The sequence below is a fragment of the Trichoderma reesei genome (assembly GCF_000167675.1).
Source record: "Trichoderma reesei QM6a unplaced genomic scaffold TRIREscaffold_36, whole genome shotgun sequence".
NCBI classification, from domain to species: domain Eukaryota; kingdom Fungi; phylum Ascomycota; class Sordariomycetes; order Hypocreales; family Hypocreaceae; genus Trichoderma; species Trichoderma reesei.
In genome coordinates, this window is record NW_006711183.1 from 39,118 (window position 1) to 60,131 (window position 21,014).

General features: G+C 52.6%; 7 protein-coding genes across 7 annotated transcripts; 5 read left to right on the top strand and 2 right to left on the bottom strand.

Annotated features, from left to right (window-relative positions):
- The first annotated feature begins 352 nt into the window (after positions 1-352).
- Positions 353-2,603, top strand: TRIREDRAFT_124141 (uncharacterized protein). Its single transcript, XM_006969594.1, has one exon. The coding sequence runs from the start codon at positions 368-370 to the stop codon at positions 2,555-2,557; it is 2,190 nt and encodes a 729-aa protein (XP_006969656.1). The 5' UTR covers positions 353-367; the 3' UTR covers positions 2,558-2,603.
- Positions 2,604-3,551: 948 nt separating this feature from the next.
- TRIREDRAFT_112283 (dynactin subunit p25) lies at positions 3,552-4,279 on the bottom strand (the record flags this gene model as incomplete). The annotated part of the gene is made up of 2 exons (XM_006969609.1): positions 3,552-4,115; positions 4,241-4,279. 2 exons carry the CDS (start codon positions 4,277-4,279, stop codon positions 3,552-3,554), a joined length of 603 nt encoding a protein of 200 aa, XP_006969671.1.
- An 815-nt stretch (positions 4,280-5,094) lies between these two features.
- Positions 5,095-5,829, top strand: TRIREDRAFT_112285 (uncharacterized protein; the record flags this gene model as incomplete). The annotated part of the gene is made up of 2 exons (XM_006969595.1): positions 5,095-5,462; positions 5,526-5,829. The coding sequence occupies 2 exons, from the start codon at positions 5,095-5,097 to the stop codon at positions 5,827-5,829; spliced, it is 672 nt and encodes a 223-aa protein (XP_006969657.1).
- A 4,045-nt stretch (positions 5,830-9,874) lies between these two features.
- On the top strand, positions 9,875-10,735 carry TRIREDRAFT_112286 (uncharacterized protein; the record flags this gene model as incomplete). Its single annotated transcript, XM_006969596.1, has 2 exons — positions 9,875-9,983; positions 10,080-10,735. 2 exons carry the CDS (start codon positions 9,875-9,877, stop codon positions 10,733-10,735), a joined length of 765 nt encoding a protein of 254 aa, XP_006969658.1.
- Positions 10,736-11,625: 890 nt separating this feature from the next.
- On the bottom strand, positions 11,626-13,539 carry tmk2 (mitogen activated protein kinase 2; the record flags this gene model as incomplete). Its single annotated transcript, XM_006969610.1, has 5 exons — positions 11,626-12,540; positions 12,598-12,912; positions 13,006-13,072; positions 13,140-13,272; positions 13,427-13,539. The coding sequence occupies 5 exons, from the start codon at positions 13,537-13,539 to the stop codon at positions 11,927-11,929; spliced, it is 1,242 nt and encodes a 413-aa protein (XP_006969672.1). The 3' UTR covers positions 11,626-11,926.
- Positions 13,540-14,646: 1,107 nt separating this feature from the next.
- Positions 14,647-18,205, top strand: TRIREDRAFT_112288 (uncharacterized protein; the record flags this gene model as incomplete). Its single annotated transcript, XM_006969597.1, has 3 exons — positions 14,647-14,800; positions 15,002-15,053; positions 15,580-18,205. The coding sequence occupies 3 exons, from the start codon at positions 14,647-14,649 to the stop codon at positions 18,203-18,205; spliced, it is 2,832 nt and encodes a 943-aa protein (XP_006969659.1).
- A 1,311-nt stretch (positions 18,206-19,516) lies between these two features.
- On the top strand, positions 19,517-20,327 carry TRIREDRAFT_23417 (uncharacterized protein; the record flags this gene model as incomplete). The annotated part of the gene is made up of 4 exons (XM_006969583.1): positions 19,517-19,525; positions 19,619-19,748; positions 19,845-19,936; positions 20,049-20,327. The coding sequence occupies 4 exons, from the start codon at positions 19,517-19,519 to the stop codon at positions 20,325-20,327; spliced, it is 510 nt and encodes a 169-aa protein (XP_006969645.1).
- Positions 20,328-21,014: the final 687 nt, after the last annotated feature.

A 21,014-nucleotide genomic window follows, 5' to 3' on the forward strand; every position in this document is an offset into this window, starting at 1 on the left:
GCAGACGCAGGGAGAAAAAAAAGACACCGAGCGTCCATTCATCATCGGCTATTACAGCCACGATAGTGGTGGCATTGACTAGACCGGCTGCACGAGGCAGCCGACTCGTCATATTCTTGCTGATGCCCCTGCCAATGGCTCCCAAGCGCCTCTGGAAGGCAAGCAAACAAAAGCCTCCCTGCATGTAAATGAGACACTCGACCACAGCAATTGTCCAGCTGGTTGTTCTGTTTCGGATGCCTTTTGATGCCCTGGTTTACACATTCTGCTTTTGGGACACCATTTAAACCATGATTCCTGGCCCTCCATCACCATTCTTGTTTCCATCTCACAGCCTCAAGTCTTTGAAGGACTCGAGACAGACGAGATGAATGCTTTCGCTGGAGATGAGCCAACAATCACTGTTCCCGCGGTACTCATGGAATTTTTCTCCGCCAATGAGCCCACGCCTCAGACAAGCCAGAGTCAAGCTGCCGCTTATAAAGCCCTCATCGCAGACGGAGGCCGGCCCTCTCATCCGCTGGGTCTCCTCGAGCGCACCACCTCCTCGCCCAACCGGTATCGCGACATCTTGACCTTTTGGCAAGACCAGCCAGAAGAGTCGCAGGTGTTTCACAAGCAGCTCTCTAGATGGCAGGAATTCCGCACCCACCAGAGAGCATTTCGGTCTCTTGGTCATTTTAACCAATACGTCCTTGACCTCCGGGAACGGCTTGATCGTCACGGCTTCGAACTTCCCAACGGTTATCGCATTGCACCACATGGGCTCTGCTTCGATGTTCAGAAGCAGAGCAAGGTGGCCACCTGGATTGAGTACATCAATTACGAATTCAGCAGGCGTGAAGAGTACGAGAAGTGGCTCGAGATCCGTCGGCCAGACTATGACGCAGCTCTGGCCCAACTCGTGGGTGCACAAGTCCTGAAGCCATCTGAACAGCTTCAGACGCCCACGAGCGACATCTGCCACTCCTCTAGCCTCGAAGTCACCAGGGGAGAGGAAGAGCGTCAAAGGGCCAGCGAGGACCGCGAAGATGCTGAAAATCGACTGGAGTGCATTGATCCCCTCGGACAGACGCAGACGCCCCAGCAGATGGACGAAGAGGCCATGCTGGGGTCCAAAGCCATCAATGACCGGGATACCATCATGTTCGAACTGAGACGGAAAACCCATGCCTACCGCTTTGCCATGGACAGGACCCAACGCCACGGGCTGCTCCTCCGATGGGCCATGGATCAGATGCCTCTGATTGAGGAAGAAGTCAGACAGATGGAGCGACGAGACGCAGCTTTTCGGGCGATAAGCAGTCATCAGCGCCAGAAGCAGCAAGCCGAAACATTTCCGCAGTTCCAAAGACTACCGCCCGAGATTCGGCAGCGTATCTGGGAGGAAATGCTACCAAAAAGCCCAAGCGTGCACTTCTTTGACGTGCTGTACTGCGAGAGCCAAGAGCAGATAGCCACGTCCTGGTCCGGCGACGATTTCCGCGTGTGCGCCACCAGAAAGCGTGACTCGGGGTACCTGTCGGTGTACTCGCTCTTAGCAACCTGTCGGGAGTCGCGCAGCATCGTCGAGAGGTACTACATCCGTCGCCGGCGTGGCGTGAGATGTCCGCTGTCAGGAGACGCCATCAATTTCTCCGACAGACCGCCCGACTTTCGAACGTTTGACTGGATCCCTTCCAATGACCTACTCGTCATGTGCTTCCCGCCCGTTGCAGTCGCCCAGCTGCCGACCCAGAATGCCTTCACGCTGACTCCTGGACCAAACCAAGCTGCGAGGCGCCTTGGTGTGATGATTCCAAAAGCACTCATGTCTAGGTCGTCCCTCGATCCCCTGGACGATATCGAGATCGACGACAGCGCCGCGGAACTCGCCCTACTTCCAGAGTTCATTGACCACCTTCACGGCCCGATTCTAGGCCCCCAGATGGACGCCGCCACACGCGGAATCTGGAAGCTCTATCTCATGGTCGAGGGCTGGTCCACGAACCACATCCAGATGCAGCTGACGGCCAAGGTCAACAGCAAGAAGCCAGTGGCCGACTGGGCAGATGACACCATCTACTGGCGCTCTCCAACAGCTGAAAGGGGTGAAGGAATGCTGTCGTGGAGAACCATAAGCGAACCACTTCCAGTACCCGAGCTTCCTCTCGGCGGCTTTTATAACATGGTGCAACATGATCCCGTTTTCTTCGACACCCACTTCAATTTGAACAGCCAGATGATGATCCAACAACCCTCACCAGAGTACGGCGGCGCCCGCCAGCTCTACTGGCTCGGCTCACGTCGTCCCGCCCTCGGCACCCTCCATCCCGATGACTTTGTCGACGAACGCTCTGGGCAGAAGCTCCACGACTTCATGCAGGTCCTCGACGTGCAATGCCGCGCGCAGGAGTGGCACCACAACTTTGGGGGCATCGAGGCGCTTGGCTGGCTGGAGCCCGCGAGCAGGAGGAGCCTCAGTGCGGCAGAGGTGCGGGAGATGAGGCGGACGAGCAAGACGGGAAAACGATCGCGAGCCCTTCGGAGAGTGAAGAGGGAACAATGGGATGACTAGGAAGATGTCTTGATGAATTTGACAATGCAAAAGTCCTTTATGTGATACTAGATACGTGTGAGATTTTCTGTACTTGTCGCTTGTGAACACCTTTATTGTATCCGAGCAGGACGACCACTTCCAGCGGCATTAGCACAGGTCGGCCTAGCAAAAAGCGGTTTCTTGAGGGCTGCGACTCGTTTGTCACGAGCGAACTTTGATTGCATTTTCTACATATAGGGGGAGGAGTTGACAGCAGAAGTTTTGTCATCACGATGCTCTGGACAGCTCTGTATTGTATCTCCGGCCGCGACAGCCGCCCGCTTAGATCCTCTGCAGCTGTTTCAGACAGTCCATTTCCGACGTCATTGACGCTGTCCCCGTATAATACATGATATGCCCAGGAGGTCTGAACTATTGATTGCCATCAAAGCTCCAATCTAGTGTCCTTTACAGGGCTTCATGAGGACCACACCAATCTTTCGAAAACGCGAGTTCCAGATTATGTTTGCTCGGTATTGTGAGTCATCGAGCGTGAGGTTGTCGAGCTTGAACACGCCCTTTCAGACCCTAAAATCGAAACATAATCGGCTCTGAGCTTTCCGGCGTGTTTGAATCTCTCAAAAGGAGGCCATGTGAGAGCCAAACAACGTGCTGCGTTGATAGTGGTTCTCGGGGGCCGTGGGTGAAAAGTTGCCGAGTCCTTCGGGCAGTTGGATCATCGACTGAAAGCCAGCGGCGATGCCCCCAGTAAGCCCCGGATGCATGTGAACAGCATATCGGGGTCCCGTGTCGTTCTACAGAGCCTGGCTCCAGTGGCAAGCATCGCTATCCAAGCAGCGACTGTCGTCGGTTCGAGCCACCAGTTTTGGGCGTTGACTGCGAAAGGTCTGGCCCTACCCATCCGCTGGCTAACCCAGACTAGATCTCGACATGCTCTCTCTCTCTCAGGCTGTCAATGAGCAAAATATCCCCAAAGAGCCAAGGAATGGTATCTTGACAACACCGGAATCGCTCAAGCCGCCGCAGGTTGCGGATTGTTGCCCACCGTCTTGTACAAATCCCGCAGCTCAAACTCCTCATGCGCACCATCCGGCAACTCACCCACCACACGGCCCGGCTGGCCCGCCACAATGGAAAAGCTGGGGATGACCATGTTCGCGGGGACAATCGTCCCATCCAGGACCTTGACATAGTCCTTGATGATGGCAAACTCGTTGACGACGCACCCGCTCCCGATGGACACGTGGTTGCCGATGCTCGCGGCCTGCACGACGGTGCCCTGCCCGATGAAGACGTGGTCCCCGATCCGCAGCGGCATGTACGTGAAGACGCCCTTGTAGATCCTGCCGGGGGGCCGCAGCAGCACGGCGCGCGAGAGGAAGCAGTATCGGCCGATGGCGACGGCGGTGGTGTTTGCCGGCGCGGCGTTGCCGCCCGAGGACGAGGGCGGCGGCGCGGCGGTGCGGACGAGGTCGCCGCGGATCATGACCTCGGGCTGGATGACGGTCTTGCCGCCGAGCATGATGTTTTGGGTGCCGACGAGGACGGCCTTGCGGGCGACCTTGTTGCCGGTGTCCTGGGGGGGGAAGGCCCGCGTTAGTCTGCTGTGATGCGGCGATGGAATGACACGGTGGTTGTGTGTGTGTGTGTGTGTTTTTGAGAGGAAGAGAGCAAAAGATTAGGATTCTGATGATTTCTTACCGTTTCAATGTAGTCTCCTTTTGCTGGACGGCGCGACATTTTTTTTTTTTTTTTTTTTTTTTTTTTTTGGTTGGGATGGTGTTTGTTGCAAGTTGGTGACGGTTGAAGCTTCGAGTGACGATGGCGATCTTGGGAAGTTCTGGTGGGGCGGTTGAGCTTGAGCTTGGACGCGTCCCGCCAAACCGGCCTCAACACCTCAAAGCATCCAGCTCTACCTTACTATACCTGGGTATTCACTGACATATTCCACTGCAATTCGATGAGGCCATCAACCCCCCTCAACTGCCTTGGGTAACCTTGTGGATAGTGCAAGAAGCTTCATTGTGGTTAGTATGTGCAAGCCCTCTCTGCTCGGTCAATCCCACGGCGAATCGACCCCAAAGGATTCATCACCTGCCGCGCTGCATGACACCTTAAGCCGGATCCAACCAAATCCTCCAAGCATCATCCAAGCCTCTTCTCTTCCCCGCCCGCTATCCAGCATATTTTCTTAGGTCTCGAACACACAATCTAGAGCCATCCCGGGGCCGCGTCCGTGGAACTAGGTAGTCTGACATGTAGACTGATGTTCCTTTTTTTTCTTTTTTCTGCCTTTGAAATTGTGCCTGCTGTGGGCTAGCTCGCTCGAGTTGGGGGCAGAGCCGCAAGGAAAGGGCAGAAGTTGCTGAGACCTCTCTCGGTGACTGGATGGGATGCTTTCGCGCAGTTGCCGGGGGTTTTGCTTTATAGTCTCGCAAACTCGCAATGTTTCTACAGAACTATCCTTGAGCAAGACTATCCCCCTTGATTTTGTTGACTATGTCTTCCTTCACTTGAAACAGATTGTATAGCCTTAGCCAGTTCTCGCCGCAGCGATGCCACTTGTCCTAGATCCCAGAACCAGCTCACCACCACAATACACAACTCTATTCCAAATAACAACGCAACAGACGACGCTTGCAACTCAAACGACAGTTCCTACAGATACTGTGTATACGCCGCTTCCGACAACGACAGATGAGCCACCGAGCCAGACGAACACCAGCGGTCTCAGCACCCAAGCCAAGATTGGCCTGGAATCCGGCATCGCCCTGGGGGTGCTGGCTGTGGTGGTTGCCATAGGACTCTGCGCATATGGCTTCAGTTGCCGCAAGTCGGAGAAGGACTCTGATACGATTCGAAGTTACTCGCCGGAGCCGGGGACGCCGCAAGCTTCCATGCTGGACTTGCCCTCTCAACACATGTACGGGAACAGCGGACTGCGATATGAGGCGATAACAAACACCCACCTACTATATGCAAACAGTACAAATCTCCCTCAGAAAGCCCCTCTCGTGTTTGGGCATCGAATAAACCGCGATCAAAGCTCAAACCCCTTGATATACACCGCCGAGCTGGACGAGGGCGATACTTGGGATAGATACCCTAGAGTGTCCGAGTTGCAGTCGGGGCCATACGTGAAGCTGCCCGCAAATGCAAGGCGAGCCGAACTGGAAAGTAACCACACTAGGAATCCAGCGGTCATGCACAAGATTCCTCGGAAAGAGGTTCAAAGTCATACGCACAGAGAGCCTTTACTACAGTCAGAAGTGTCAGTGTGGCCGGCTTGATGCTGGGGGAGCGGCAACAGCTGAACATCGATGCTACCAATGATCAAAGCACGGATGGAGACTTGAGGCGCAGAAACCGCCTGTAGTCTTAGAGATAAGGTAGCTTATTGAGACTGAGGTCTCGCTGGCCGCCTTTGACCCTCACAACGGTTTTGGCCAGGGCGGCATATGCATAGGTAGCCGGGGAAGAGAGGGAAAGGAAAACGCTAGGAAAACACATTGAGAGCACCACAGGCGCTTTTATAGCAAAGGGAGAGGCCAACTACACAAGAGCCACTGACCCTTTATGTAGCTCAGTAGATGTATGAATACAGCTAGTAACGCTGAAATTTCCGTTGGGCGAGTTGACACGTTCAAAACTCCTATCTGTCACTTGAGCTATGAATCCTACATATGCGTGTAGGTTATTATGTTGACGATCCATGAATCCTTCAATAAGAATTGGGACTACTACATTTCCTGGCTCAAATAGCAGCTAAAACCGCAATGTCTCTCCGTCAATGACACGCATTTGCCCACAGTGACCTCTTAGTCCAGAGCACTGACTGATGACATTCACGGCTGACCAACAGTAACAACCAAACGCCATGCACGTCCACGCAAACGGAGCGTCTGTGAGGCTTTTTCGGTATCAATGTTACAAACATGATTCAGTCTATAGAGCGCCAACAATGACGAGGAGTTGTAGCCGCCGGCGGCCTTTGACTCGGTGGCCGCGCTTGTTCAAGGCAGACACCGAGCCACAACGCCTCAGCAACTACATCTAGTATTAGACCAGCCCAGTGTCTGAGCCCACCTCATTCTACAGTGTCGAAGCAATCAAATCTATTACAGAGGATACAAGCATTTGAAACGTAGAAGCCTCCTCGAGGATCGCCAAGGGGAATGAAGCTGGGTACATGAACCAACTTCGCTTCGGTACGTTGAAGGATGAGAAGGATCAACTATCTATCTACACTAGCCTCATCCTGCACAGTAGGTACTAACTCATTCTTCATCCTTCAGGTAGCTCAAAAGAAATGGGGATTTTAAATGCGAAAGCAACCGAGATTCAATATGTGCTTCCGGCCGGGAAAGCTGTAATGTAACAATGCAATTTCATCTTTCTTCTACAGAGGTATGTACTGCATACATACATACATACAGCCGGCGTCGCTCGTCCGTCAATCTGACCGGCTCAAGAGACCATCTGTGCGCTTCCAGCCTAGAAGGCGCTTCTACTACTACTGTACTATAAGCCGCCGAAGCCCCATATTGAATGGAGCGTCTATTTATAGATGGCCGCGCAAAATGGGGTTTGGGGTCCATTATTGCATCAATATAGTAGTATGTAGTATGTAGTACTTGTATTCACCGCGGCATCGGGTCTGAGCAAGTTGTCGAAGAGAAAGATGATGTGACTGTGCGAGTTAGAAAGAGTATATGATACTAGATGAAGACGTAAAGTGGGAGAGTACATGTAACTGGGTGGACTCGAGGTCTGTGCTGCTGTTACCTGGGCTTGAAGAGCCAAGGAAAGGGGATTATACTGAGCACAGAGAGAGGGCTTCAGTGCAACCACGCGCTCATACCCATGTATGTATGTATGTATGTGTGTATGTATGTATGTATGTATGTATGTATGTATGATTCCAGTCTTACAGCAGCACTCTACAAGGCTCAGTCAGTCAGTTGATTCCGAAAAATCGAAGCCTTTCTCCCGTTCTTCACCTTCTTCTCCAGCTTCAACCCCCCCCCATCCAACCGCACAAACCATGTGGCAGTGCCGCGGGAATCCCTCATTCCGGTCCCTCCCCCCCAAAGCTCACCCACGCCATGGCTTTTGATGGAATCACGGCCTTGCTCCCTTTCAGCCTAGACGGACAACACTAGTAGTAGTAGTAGTAGCAAGAATCCATGTTCCCTTCAAAGGACCAGGACCTTGTCGCGAGGGGGATCCGCTCCCCTGCTAAGCCCTGCGAGCTGCTGCTGCTACTAATAAGCGCGACACTTTTTTTTTTTTTGGCGGGGGAATTCGCCTTTGTTTCGTTCCGTGCGTTCCAGGGGGGTTCCCGGCTTGAGCGTCTGGTTCCGTTTCTTGGTACTACAGTATCTATCAGTTCTGGAGATGCGCGGTTTCATGGCGTCAAGGAAGAGTAACGAGCTGGAAATAACGACTACGACTGTAATTTTCCATCGACTTAGATACAAACAGGGAAACAATCGACTGGGCTGAAGCCACTCAGCAGTCTATTCCCGAATTCCATTTCATTGTTCCGCCGGGGAAGCCTGGTCCGAGATCCGGATGACCGCCACTCATCAGCATTGAAGCCAAGCTGAACTGGTAGATACTCGAGACAGACGAGATATCCTTCCCCTACCTCATGAGTACCTACAGAATCAGGTGATTTCAATAAAAAAAAATGAAAAAAAAAAAAAAAATAAATAAATAAAAAAACAATCGCCGGAACTGATAGTACCGAAAAAAGTGAGCGCAGCAGTGTACACGGAAGCAATACTAGTAGTATGTTTCTTGCCGCCGCCAAGAGTCTTGGAATCTTGAAAAAAACAAGTCTGCCTCTGCCCCGTCTGTGAACACCGGTAATCTCACGCCCTCGCGTGGCACCGCGTATGAAAACTCGGCGAATCAAGGACCCAAAAAGAGCCCCCCCCCCCCCCCCCCCCCCCCCCTTTCCCTTTGGTGTTTCTCGGCTGACGAAAGGCGACTCACCGATTCGTACGACAACCAGCCAAGTATTAAACCAAGAAATACTGGCAAGATCATAGGTGCTATTATGAACCGGGAGTGAAATGAAGGAATCCTTTGGCTGCACATTCCCGGGTATTACATAGTCTCATCGCAATCTTCAGTAAAACCATCCAAGAGCCCAAAGGAAAAAGGGGAAAAAGGCTGGGATGTTGATCCGGATGTAACCAGCCGAAGAGCAGCAACAAGAAAGACAACTTCACACGCGAGGAATCCCAATACTACTATCTGGCCCACCTGGCCGTCCAGCCACATCCTACATACTACTGGACTAGACTGGATGGATGCTCTGCCTCTCTTACATGCATGGCCCCTACTATCTACTGGTTACGGATCCGCAAGGCATCATTGGAATTTGAAAAGCAACTGGAGCTCTTTGGGATCCGAGTTGCCGGCCAGGCCCCTGCTGAATCTCATCTCAGCCCAACACGAGTCTCAGATGCTCATGTCTCGAACATTGTCGACAGCGCCTCCTCGCTTGCCTCTCCTCGCTTCGAAGCCATGGCGCAAAAAAATTAAAAGAAAAAAAAAAAAAAAAAAAAGAAAGAGAAAAAGAAAAAAAATAGAAGATGAATCCAGAAACACACCCGGCATCAGCGCCATTCAGCAGAGTCATGCTCCGTCATTCGCAACTGATTCCAGAACTCTTCTCCCCCCTCCCCCCTAAATCCATCCTCCCGGATCTCGCAAACAAAGACCCAACAACATCATCATCACCACCATCATCATCATCCATCGCCAACTATGTACCTACTGAATCCAGACCCTCGTACACACACAGTACTACAACACGGAACCACTGCATCCCGCCGCTCTAAGCGCCCAAGCGGAGACCCCTGCCCGGCCTGCTCCTCGACCACCATCCAGCTTGTGATCCCGGCATGCGTTACTCTTGGGTTCCGCCGTGCTTGTAGTACTAGGACTCGGGACTACTAGCTCGCATGTCTATTTCCATGGGGGCTCTCTTTGCTCTTTTTTTAGCCCATCATGGTGTGTGTGAGTATGTGTGCCAGTTGCATACATGTATTACTAGGTAGGTATTTATGGGCTTAGCTTACAGGTACAGATGCAGCCTCGTTTTCTGTTTCTCCCCAATCATCCCGGGCTTATATATAGCTGTTGGCGAGCTTCCCACCTTTACAACAGCTGTCCGGATCTGGTCAGCTTCAATCTATATAATACTAATCCTTTCCCATCTCTCTCTCTCTCTCTCTCACCTTGTTTGTTTTCCTCTCTTCACCTAGGAGAAAACATCTTCAACTACCTCACATCAACATCCGCATCATCGTCACAAAAAAGATGCTCGCCCAGTCTCTCCTCGTGCTCGCTTCGGCGGCCCTGAGCTACGCCTCCCCCGTCACATGCCGAGCCCCCATGCCCGATCCCGTCCTGCCCTCCACCGGCGGTGGTAAGTCTCCCAACAAACCTCATCTCTCTACTAAACCAACACAATATCACACAAAACCACATCCAGAAACTAACAAAAACAACCTCCCTCCAACAGCAACTGAACTGCCCCCCGTCCCTTCAAACCTCGAGCTCAAAGTCATCGCCCTCGGCCTCGGCATCCAAAACTACTCGTGCCCTTCCGTCGGCGCCTCCTCCGCCGCCTCCACCGGCGCCCTCGCCATGTTCTACGACATCAGCGCCCTCTACCCAGACTCGGGCCCGCGCGCCCTCTCCCTCGAAAAGTTCAACCAGCTGCCCGCCTTTGCGCTCAACCACCACGCCGTGCCCCTCAACTTCAACGACTCCAGCGACGGCCGCGTCACCGCCGAAGGCCCCGGCGCTGTCCTCTCCCGGCCCTTCACCCGTGCCGCGCCGCTGGATCTCGGCGAGGAATTCGGCAAGCTGCCCTTTCTGGGACACCACTTCTTCAACACGGACGGCGCCCCGACGTTTGTTCTCGCCAGGGGCAAGTTCAACGTCGTCGCCGCCAAGAAGGCCTCCGTTCCGGCGCCGGGGAGCGCCGACCCGGGGCCTGCGGGCACCGGGGCCGTGGCCTGGCTCGCGCTCGATGCGAATCAGAACTCGCGTGGCGCGACGCTCGTGTATCGCGTTGAGACGGCCGGAGGGAATTCCCATGGCTGCTCCAAGGCTGCTGGGCAGGATAGCACGAGCTATGCTGCTCAGTACTGGTTCTATGGACCAAAGGCATAAAAATCTGCTCCAGTCTGTGTTCTTTCTTGTTTTCTGTTTTTTTTTTTTTCTTCTTTGTCTGAGCTTCTCTCTCTCTCTCGAACTCTTAATGTTCTTTGTGATTGGGGGTTTATTTTATTCCTTTAGACAGGCTTGTTGGAAAGGGGTTCATCCAACGGACTCGGTTCAGCATTCACACTTTTAAGTCATGTTTTCATGGGCACGGGGAACTGGGGTATTACAGGGGCTGTTCACAAAGGCTGGAAGGCAATTGCATGTTTGAATCATCATTTTCCTAGGTACGCATAGATCAGGTCACTTTGGCGTTTGCTGCTTTCATCAATATCAACAACGTTACTCAATACCTTTCTTCATCTTGCCATCTCCATCATAAACGTCCCCCCTAATCAAGACAAGATCCAAAAATACACCCTATAGCATAATCAATTCACAACCCCACCGTCAAAACCCACACACCACTCAGATAACCCGTCTACTACTACTCTTCGTAAACACATTCTGTTTTCGTAACCCCCATGTCCCATCTTGCCCTCTAAAATCTCACAGCTGTCCTTCCGCGTACTATTCTTCGTAATCAACTTTGTCGTGAGGCGTTCTTTTTTTTCCCAACCTTAGCTCTTACGCATCCAGAACCCCGTAATATCTTAAAGGGTCCCCCCCCCCCCCCCCCCCCCCCCCCCCATACCAGATTCAGACAGACGACATGGGCTGATTTGCTCTTCCGGTTTGCGGGTAAGAAGAAGAATCTAGGGTGACATCTGTCTGCTGCAGTGCAGGGCGAGGGGTGTGAGCCGCCTCGTCACTTCTCACACAGGCACCAACACAACTAAAAAGACTCCAAAGAGCAAATAGAGAGGAACAAAAAAAAAAAAAAGGCATGGTTTGATATTCGGCAAATTATACTCGCATGCGCCTTGTGTAGAGTGTATTGTATACATCAGTCCCTTGTAGTAGTAGTAGTAGTCTTTTTCTTTCCCTTCCATGGCTTCATCCAATTTGACTCGCTTCTCTCGCACGATATCCAGCGCCAGCAACTTTGCAACACAGCAAAAAGTAAAAACTCCGTCTGTCTTTGTTCGATCCGCCTCTTTCGGTGCTCTTGCATGTCGTTAAATAACGCGCCGTTCAGTGCAAATGCGCAACAGACAAAACAGACCGCTCCAACCCAAGCATCTCGCGCTCCACATAGATTTACCTCCTAATGTCCATGCCCGCCTGGAGCTCCTGCTCAAGCCCGTTGGGCTGTCCCATGTACTCCTGTGGTCGCGGGTCCTCGGCCGTCCACTGGCCACCGGCTGACGGCAGCGGGACTTGAATCTGCTGGCCCGCGCCCTGGTTGCCCGACGCGGGAGCCGTGCGCACCAGCTGTCGGAAACGCAGCACCTCGTCCAGGATCATCTTTCGCATCTCGCCAACGTCTTCAACCACCTCAAAGTCAAAGTTGAACGTCGTGGGGCAGTCCGGCTCGTCGGATGCGTCGTGCCAGATGTGTAGGTACGGGTGCTCGAGCGCCTGCTCGACGCTGATGCGCTGTGACGGGTCAAAGGCGAGCATCTTGTCGAGGAGGTCGAGGGCGTCGGGGTTGGCGTCGGGGAAGAGGGCGGGGAAGGGCTTCTTGGGCATAAACGGCAGGTTGCGCACGTATTCCTGGGCGCGGGGGGACCCGATGCGGCGGAGAGTCTCTTCGTTGGGGGTTCCGAGAATGTGCAGAATCTGGTTAAGCTGGTCGACATAGTCTCGGCCCTTGAAGAAGGGGCGGCCGCCGAGGAGCTCGGCAAGGATGCAGCCAACAGACCACACGTCAACTACAAAGCGTTAGTCCTCATGAGGAAAGAATACCCTCCCTTGACAATCGCACGTACTGGCTTTGGTGTAGCTCTGGAAGCTCAGCATAATCTCGGGCGCACGGTACCATCTCGTGGCAACGTACTCCGTCATGTATCCGGCATTCTCCTCGGGGTCGACGGAGAAGCCACGGGCAAGGCCAAAGTCGCAAATCTTCAGCTCGCAGTCGGCGTTGACGAGCAGGTTGCCGGGCTTCAGGTCTCGGTGGAGGACGTTGGCGGAGTGGATGTACTTGAGGCCGCACAGGATCTGGTAGATGAAGGACTGGAAGTGGGCGTCTGTCAAGGGCTGGCCGGATCGGATAATGGCCGCCAAGTCGCACTCCATCAGCTCTGAAAGAATCGTCAGCCTCTGCGGTCCATCGAGGTGCTACCCCTATTCGCCAGGGGGAATCGGTCCTGCGCGACTCCTCGGCTCGTACTGACCTTCGTAGAGGTACGTCTCGTTGAAGTTGTCGGGTCGCGGGATGTCCATATCATAGAGGCATGTGATCTGTACGGTCCCCAAGAGTCGTCAGCGTCTTGGCCATCAATGCAGCAGAGTCCTCTTGTCAACTCACGTTGCGGTGGCCGCGGAAGTGCTGCAGCAGCTTGATCTCGCGCAGGGCGCGCTTGGCGAGAATCTTCTTGCTGAAGACATTGGTGACCTTTTTGATGGCGACGCCCTCGTTGGTCTGGTTGTTGACTGCCGCGCTGTGGCCGGGAGCTGGCCGTTAGCAGGTGAAGCCCGTGATGGTTCGTTCGCTCGGCATCGTGGCGGCGGGGAGGAGTGGCAGCAAGCGGGGTGTGCAAATGTGCCCTCCCAGCTTGAAGCTATGACTCGAATAGCGCCCGGGTTGGGACTCACCAGACAATGCCGTAGGCGCCCTGGCCCAGCTCCTTGGTGACGGTGTAGCGCTCGTCCACCACAAAGTCCTGGTTGAAGACCTTGAATACCTTTCGTCCCTGGAGGTCGGCCATGGCTGCTGCGCTTGGGGGAGGGTTTGTTGCGAGTGAAGATTCGACCTGTCGTGGATTTGTTCGTGTGTGGGGGGGAGGAGAGGGGTTTATGTTGTCTGAGTCCCAGCAGGCGAGCCGCTGTGGGTTTCGGTGCTTGTAGGGGGGTCTCGGGGGGGTGCTTCAGTGCTGTGCTGGTGCTACAGGGGCTGATGCCGGCTGGCGCAAACAGCTGGAGCTGGTGAGGACGAGGGGGGAGAAGAGGCCGGACGGCTGAAACGATGGACGACAGGCTGAAGCGTCGATTGCGGTGGCACGGCGCAGGCAAAGAGCTGTGCTGGATGTGCTATGTTTCAGTGGATGAAGGATCAAGAAGGAGTGATGATGAGGCAGAGGAGAAGAAGACAGGAGCATTAAGAAGATTGTCCCGGTCCAGGACAAAGGGGCGAGGACGGGAATCATACACCATGGAGACCTTGTTGCTCTCTCGCGCGCCAGAACCACAACCTCCTACCTCTTCATCCGACCTCCCAGGCCCGTGGTTGGCTGCTCCCACAGCGCAAGGAGACGGGGCTAGCGGACGGTGGAGACGGCCGCACAAGACACAGAGCCAACGCCTCGCCTCTGCTTGGCCTCCGCTGCTGGGCTGAGCATCGCCGGCCGCAGCCAATCGCGTCTTACCCCAAGGTGTGATGGAGCGAGTCCCGGCACTCTAGCCGCGCGCAATGGGGGGGTCAAGGGATCCAGGGGACCCTTTCTTTGCCTTGGCGTTTTGTTGTCGATAAAGGCGGAGGAGGCTTCTTTGATTGTGATGCCCTTCGCTTATGAGGTGTGCTTTTAGTTGCAAAGAAGCGCTTGATATCACCATCCAGTCTGTCGGCTTACTACTCAACTCGAAGTCACTGTTAAGATTGCTTGGAAGGAGCCTGTGTCACATGCTTTTTCCGATCAATCATCTCGTCATGGAAGGCACCAGTTAGATAATCAACATCAGCCCTGGCGTCTCCTAACTTCTCACAACTACGTGATTAACGTAACACGACGGCCAGAAGAAGGCGACAGGAAGAGAATGATCTTATGCTATTGTGGTGCGTGACGTTGTATTGATCATGACATCGTCGTCTCGACAGTATGGAGGAAGCAGGCGAGCTGGGTGGGAAACGAGCCGCAACGGCTAGCAGTATGAGGAGAGAAATCCACAAAGGCACCGCAGCACCACCTTTTGGCGTCTTGAGATACAGAGGTGGCACCAAGATCTTCACTGCTCATCAAGAACAACAGAGAGGTATCAGATCCAGGAAGCAGCAGGACGCCGTGACCGAGCTACATGAGATCCTGCATACCGTATCTTTGTCCTGGTAGTTGCATTTTTTCGTAGTTCAAGAGGACATTCTGAAGGAACACCGAGAGCATTTCTTCCAGCCTAAGTACTCTGCTAAAGGGCGTATCTTGTAATGTATACTTTAACTGTTACTGCATTGTAAAGCCAAACACTGCGGGCTTCCATATGGGAAATTGATCTATCTCAATAGCGCTCAGTAGGTACGAAGAGTAGGCATCCCTCGAGACAAACCCTCCTCCACGAGCCCCTCAAGTGGTAGGTAGTTCAGGTGCACTCTGCACGAACGCTGACTGCACATCAGACGCACTTGGTGCTGATTCTCGCTGCAGAGGAGTGAGGTACCCGTATCACCCTACTCCAATCGCCTGAGAAGCTTGTATCTTGCTCAACATTCCGGAGCAGCACCTACATGTACTACATGTGAATCGCCCTATATCTCATTCTGACCGGAGAACGAGACAGCACCCACGTATTCATACCTATTTACTTTCTTCTGTTTTTTACCTCTTCTCGATCTTCTTTTCTTCTAATCCCCTCAGAGCCTCAACAACCCCCACCTCTTTCTGCATCAGCACACGAGTGACATCCTGCATCTTCCACACCATCAGATACGTTGGTCCTCCTTTTAAGAAAGCTACAAAACTTGTAAGAAATCTTCACTTGCGGTACTGAGAGGTTCTTGTTTCTTCATGCTACAGTCCTTCGAGATAACTGACACATAGTGTTTCATTCAGCATCGCTTCCATTGCGCTCGTTTTCTCGGCTCACCTCAAAGACATCTCAGCCATCTTGGAGGCCAAGAGCAAGATATCAAACAATCTTCTCTTTCACCTGGTCGCAATGAGCAGCGATAGCTATTGGATTGTTCCTCCTCAACCCCCGGGTGGTGGCACGTGGAAAGGCTGTGCTCTGCTCAAGAAGCCAGATGGAGGAGATTTCGTGCTATTTTCTCCCAATGCCGTGCACCTGAGTGCGATGCTCCAGGTGCATGACGCGCACCAAGCATCTATCGTCAGTAATGCATCTCAGTCGACCTCACAAGACAATGAGATGACTGAGTTCATGGTAATGGGACGATGCAGACATTTGTTGGATGGCTATTCGCACACGAACCCTCAAAGCTCATCAGGACAAATGGCAGAGAGCTTGAACAGGCTACATGCCGATTTGAAAGGAACAAGGTCCCGAGGGCAGAAGTTCATCACTGCAGCATACGTCGGCTTCGACTCCTGCATGCAGGGTCCTGTCTTTGCCAGGGCGGCTAAAGATGCGGCCAGCTCCAACCCCTCCAAATCGATCGCTTCGAATGAAGCAAATCAGTCAAGAGAGTCAAACGGTATCCTTGACCTGAAGGATCTGAGCTTCAGTTGTGGCTCTGCGTCCTCTTCTGGGGGACAGGGATTCATTCCACATTATGCAGTAACGTCTCGGGCCAACATGGGCGTGCTCGTGAAGCTGCTTACCGGACATTCTCTGGAGAATGTCCTCCACTATCGCATCAGCAGATACACGCGCCATGTTCGAATGCTTATCCAGGATCTGGACAGCGGAGGCCCGTTGGTACCCTTCGCCTATACTGAACCGGATGTTCGTTCCTATATGTCGCCGGGAAAAGATCTCAGGAACATCTTAGAACAGGATGAGTATTTCCCGAGCGACCATAACCTACCAATATCCCAAATAGCCTGCGATACATTGCTATTATCTCGACAAGATAACGACGGCTTGTACTCAGGATACCGCTACCAGGCCGCACTCACAGAGGCTTTGGAATACCCCGATGAACTACTCAGTATGTTGGAGGAGTTCGCCACGCTTTTCCCACATGATATACTGCCTTTGCGGACCTTGCTCCTGGGCTGCCATCTGTGGGCGGACATCACAGGACACAGGGTCCTATACCTAGAACGACTCTTTCAGAGCTGCGAAGATCAAAGTGCGGTGCCGCAGGTACCAGATGTCCCTCTCGCGGTCTGCCTAGTATACTACCCGCATTGGCTCAAGTGGACGGAGTGCATGGGCCTTTCCGAGTTTCCACATCCATTCCGCTTCATGTCACAAGCCCTCAAGTCGGATATGGACAAGGAGGCCATTGGCATTGATCCTGATAGCATTGACCAGGCCCGAGTGTACTCGCTTATTGCCAAAGCAAAGAGTCGGATTCCTCTCATGGACGCAACTCATCGAATCGAGATCATGCCTTGCTACATGCCCGGGAGCAAGATGCCGCCCATGTTTGGGCCAACGGTAGAGCTCCCCGAAAAGGTGCCACTCGCCCTCACGGGTCTACCAGATGTTCAGTACCTTGGACTGAAGAGCTACATTCGACCCGACAGCTCGAAGGACGAAAGACCATCAAGAATGCAGTCCATTCAAAGGACGTCCAAGTACACCACCGTGTCATTACCTAGGCATGTCAGGGATGACTTGTTCGCCATTCCAGGAAGGCTCTTCGAGACCTCGACAGGCCCCAACCATGTCTCCAATGACGCCCCAAACAAACGACGCATGGAGCCAGTAGGTTCAGGTAGTTCATTGACGGGACGGCCTCCCAAGAAGGCTCGTGGCCTAGATGTCACGCAGTCTGATGCATCCACGTCAAATGTCACCGCCGGAGGCATGTCAACATCATCTACTGGACACGGCTGGGAACACGTTTGCAGGGAGTATGAAAACGTATTGAATACTTGGGCCGAGGCGCAAAATGGGGTAGCACATTGGGCACACCAAGAAGGACTCCAACAGTTCAATGAACTGCCCGAAAGTCAACAGTCAGGAGAGAAACTGAGAGAAATGATTGACTTAGCCTTTGCCCAAGAAGACACAGATGCGTTGCATCTGTTAAAGGACTTTGGAATAAGGCAAGCGTCATCAAACACGTTCCCACTCGGCTATGAGTTTCTAAGCATTGATATGCCTTTGGCATTTGGGAAAATGCTTGGCTTGAGACCTCCGGCAAACCCGTCGCTCGACCTATGGAGGTCGCAGTGTCTGGAAGACGGAAGAGAAGCGCCCGACTTGTGGAGATCTTATTTCATGCTGCAGTGTCTTCAGAAAGGAGGAAGGACGTATCTCAGGGCGAAAAGTATTCGGACAGCATTGCAGAGAAGCATCGACTGCCCCGGGGAGCAGCAAGAGATACTGAGAGTTGAAGTCATCCGACTGCTCAGTGATCTTTGGAGGACGAGCCCGAATGGTTGGAGGGGCAAGTTGGAAAGGTTCATAAAGGAGCAAGATTCCTTTACGATATGCTCGACGACTGGAAATGATAGCTTGTATGAAGATGACTCCTCGGATACGGACAGTACCTGGGACGGGGAGGATACCTCGGACGAGGAGAGCACTTAAAAGCAGGGCCGTGGGCCTACAGGCGACTGAAGTAGCAAGCCATTCCTACACTTGGTTGCTATATATCCTTTATTGCAACAATCTCTGCCCTATTTTCTTCGTTCACTTTTCTTCTTCTTCGCTTTCAGCCTCACCTTGGCCCCCCTTGACTTGATCAGCGGAGGAAAAGATGGCTTGTGCCGCAGGCATTCGCCTGATGCTCTGATTCCCTGTGCATCCAGTCCAAGGGGGGGCTATATAAGATCGCGCAATTGCTTTTTCCCTTTTCCTTTTCTTCAGATTCAGTCAACTTAGCTTCGCTACTTCAAAGGCATTCTAGATGCTCCTTTCCTTTCTTTGTGTGACCTTATCCCCAAAATGTATCAGTCACTTTACACGTGAAATGTCCTGTCATCGGATTCCAGCCACTCCCGGACCCGCATCCCGTGCCGGCACATCGCCAGCGGACAAGGGCTAATCGCAGCTCGGACCCCAATGAACAAAGAGAGTGGTTAGCCAGCACCCCAACATGGACATCCAACCTCCAAGTGAACCCCCTGTATTCCTCTACCATGGCTATTACACGTAGGTACCTACTTAGATAGAGGAAGTCATTGCTACTTCTTTCACAATTGGTATGCATATCTAATCTATAATAACTTCTGAAATGTGATAAATCAGGTACCTGCTACTATTGCAATATATGTCCATCCTTATTACATGTAAGGTTTTTTCATTCTACCATATGTTAATGCATCTACCTATTGAGCTGGATCGTCACGTTAGGGTGCTGGTTAGCCACTCCCAAGTAAATCGTCAATCCGTCTTCAGCCCTCTGCTAATTAGGTAGGCATTACAAAACACAGGAGAGTACAGGGAATCACGGCGTAAATCATACCGAAAACCATTGTACACGGACTAAAAGGAGGCAATCTCAGGCACAAGGGTTAATGCTCGGTAATTTCAAGCCCGCGCCTTTTCAGCTAGATGTGGGGGCATCGTCATTTCATGGCAACGGACCTGACGGAGAAGGCGATGGATGGATTCGGCTCAGGTCGTTTGTTGCTTGTCGGGTCAAGTCATCATAAGGTACCTTACATCCTTGGACTACTGCATTATTATTAAGAGGCTCGACATCTCCAACTTCCATCATCCTTCCCTTTAACAACCCCCTCGCCTGCAAACGCTCCATTTGTTTCTTCTTCTTTCATTTCTTTTTTTTTTTTTCTTTCTTACCTCTCCCAGTATCCGAGTCTCTTGTCCATCTCTCTTTTCGACTCTTTGAATCCCGCGATTCGAGCAAACAGCCAAACGACGAACAAATCAGCGCCCATGTTTCCCGTGCGACCAAACCGGACAGCGTCCTTTGCCGCCCAACAGAAAGCCAACAAGCGACACAGCAGCATGCCCAGCATGACAAGACTACCCGGCCAGCCCGTCAACGTGCTCTTCGTGTGCCTGGGCAACATTTGCCGGTCGACAATGGCCGAGGGCATCTTTCGGCACTTGGCGCAGCAGCCGGAGTACAAGGACAAGATTGGCGAGATTGACTCCTGCGGGACGGGTGAGTAGACGCAGAAAAAAAAAAAAAAAAAAAGGATGGCACAGATGCGATTGGGAATGGGATGGAGACGCTGACGATGAGAAACGATGTATGTAGCGGCGTATCATGCCGGAGATCCGCCTGATTCGCGAACGATGGAGACGCTCGAGAAGCATGACATTTTCGACTACGACCATGATGCGCGACGGGTGAGTTTGCTCCTTGTCTCGATTCGCAGCCCAAAACCCCCCCTCCCCGCGCGTCAAAGGCGTCATCCACCGGAATATGAAAACTGACGGTGATGATTTTTTTGCATAACAGATCACCAGAAGCGACTTTGAAAAGTTCGACTACATCTTCGCCATGGACCTCTCCAACCTGTCCGACCTCGAGCGCCTCAAGCGCGAGAACAAGGACTCCAAGGCAAAGGTGATGCTGTTTGGCGAATACAGCGGCACCAAGAAGCCGGAGGTGGTGGCCGACCCCTATTACGGCGGCCAGGACGGCTTCGACAAGGCGTTTGAGCAGTGCTCTCGCTTTGCCAAGAACTTTTTGCAAGAGCTGGTCAACGAACAGGGGCCGGCCAAGAAAGATGAGTAAAGAAGAAGAAGAAAAGAGAACAATAGGGGGCGTCGGTCAGCGGCAAAGATTACGATTTTCCTTCCTTCCTTTTTTTTTTCTGCAAGGTCTTATTTTGATGATATATCGGAGTAGATGGGAACCAGGGGCGGGATTTGATACCCTAACACTCACACACACACACACACGCATTCTTTTTGTTTGTCCTTGCCCTTTGTTGTGGGCTTGCGAGATGCGAGATGCAAGATAACATGCAGAGTTATATGCCTAGATCGTGGTCTAGAGTATAGAGCAATTCTTCGGGGATATAGGCATGGAAAGATAGCATGGCTTTTACTGGAATATAGAATGATTTGGCAGAGCAACAACATTAAACGGGTCTCCTCTACTCTTCTCGGAATATGTGCTGGAGAACAATAAGCAGGCAGTCACTGGCATAGTTGATCAGCTGGGTAGGCATGAGAAGACGTTGGACCCAACAGCCGCCACAAATGGACATGTCGTGTAACCAGCGATACCTATTGTAAGTCATCCCACCTTCACATGCTCTTCTAATACTGGGGGAAGAATAATAGCCCGTATCTAGTCTAAGCTCCTGTCGGACGCCTCGTCGAAACGACATCTATCCACGGCGTTTGTGTCGTATTGAGGAGAGGGGATGGGCAAGTTGCATAGGTATGAAGAAGAATGAAAAGTCAAGTCCAATCC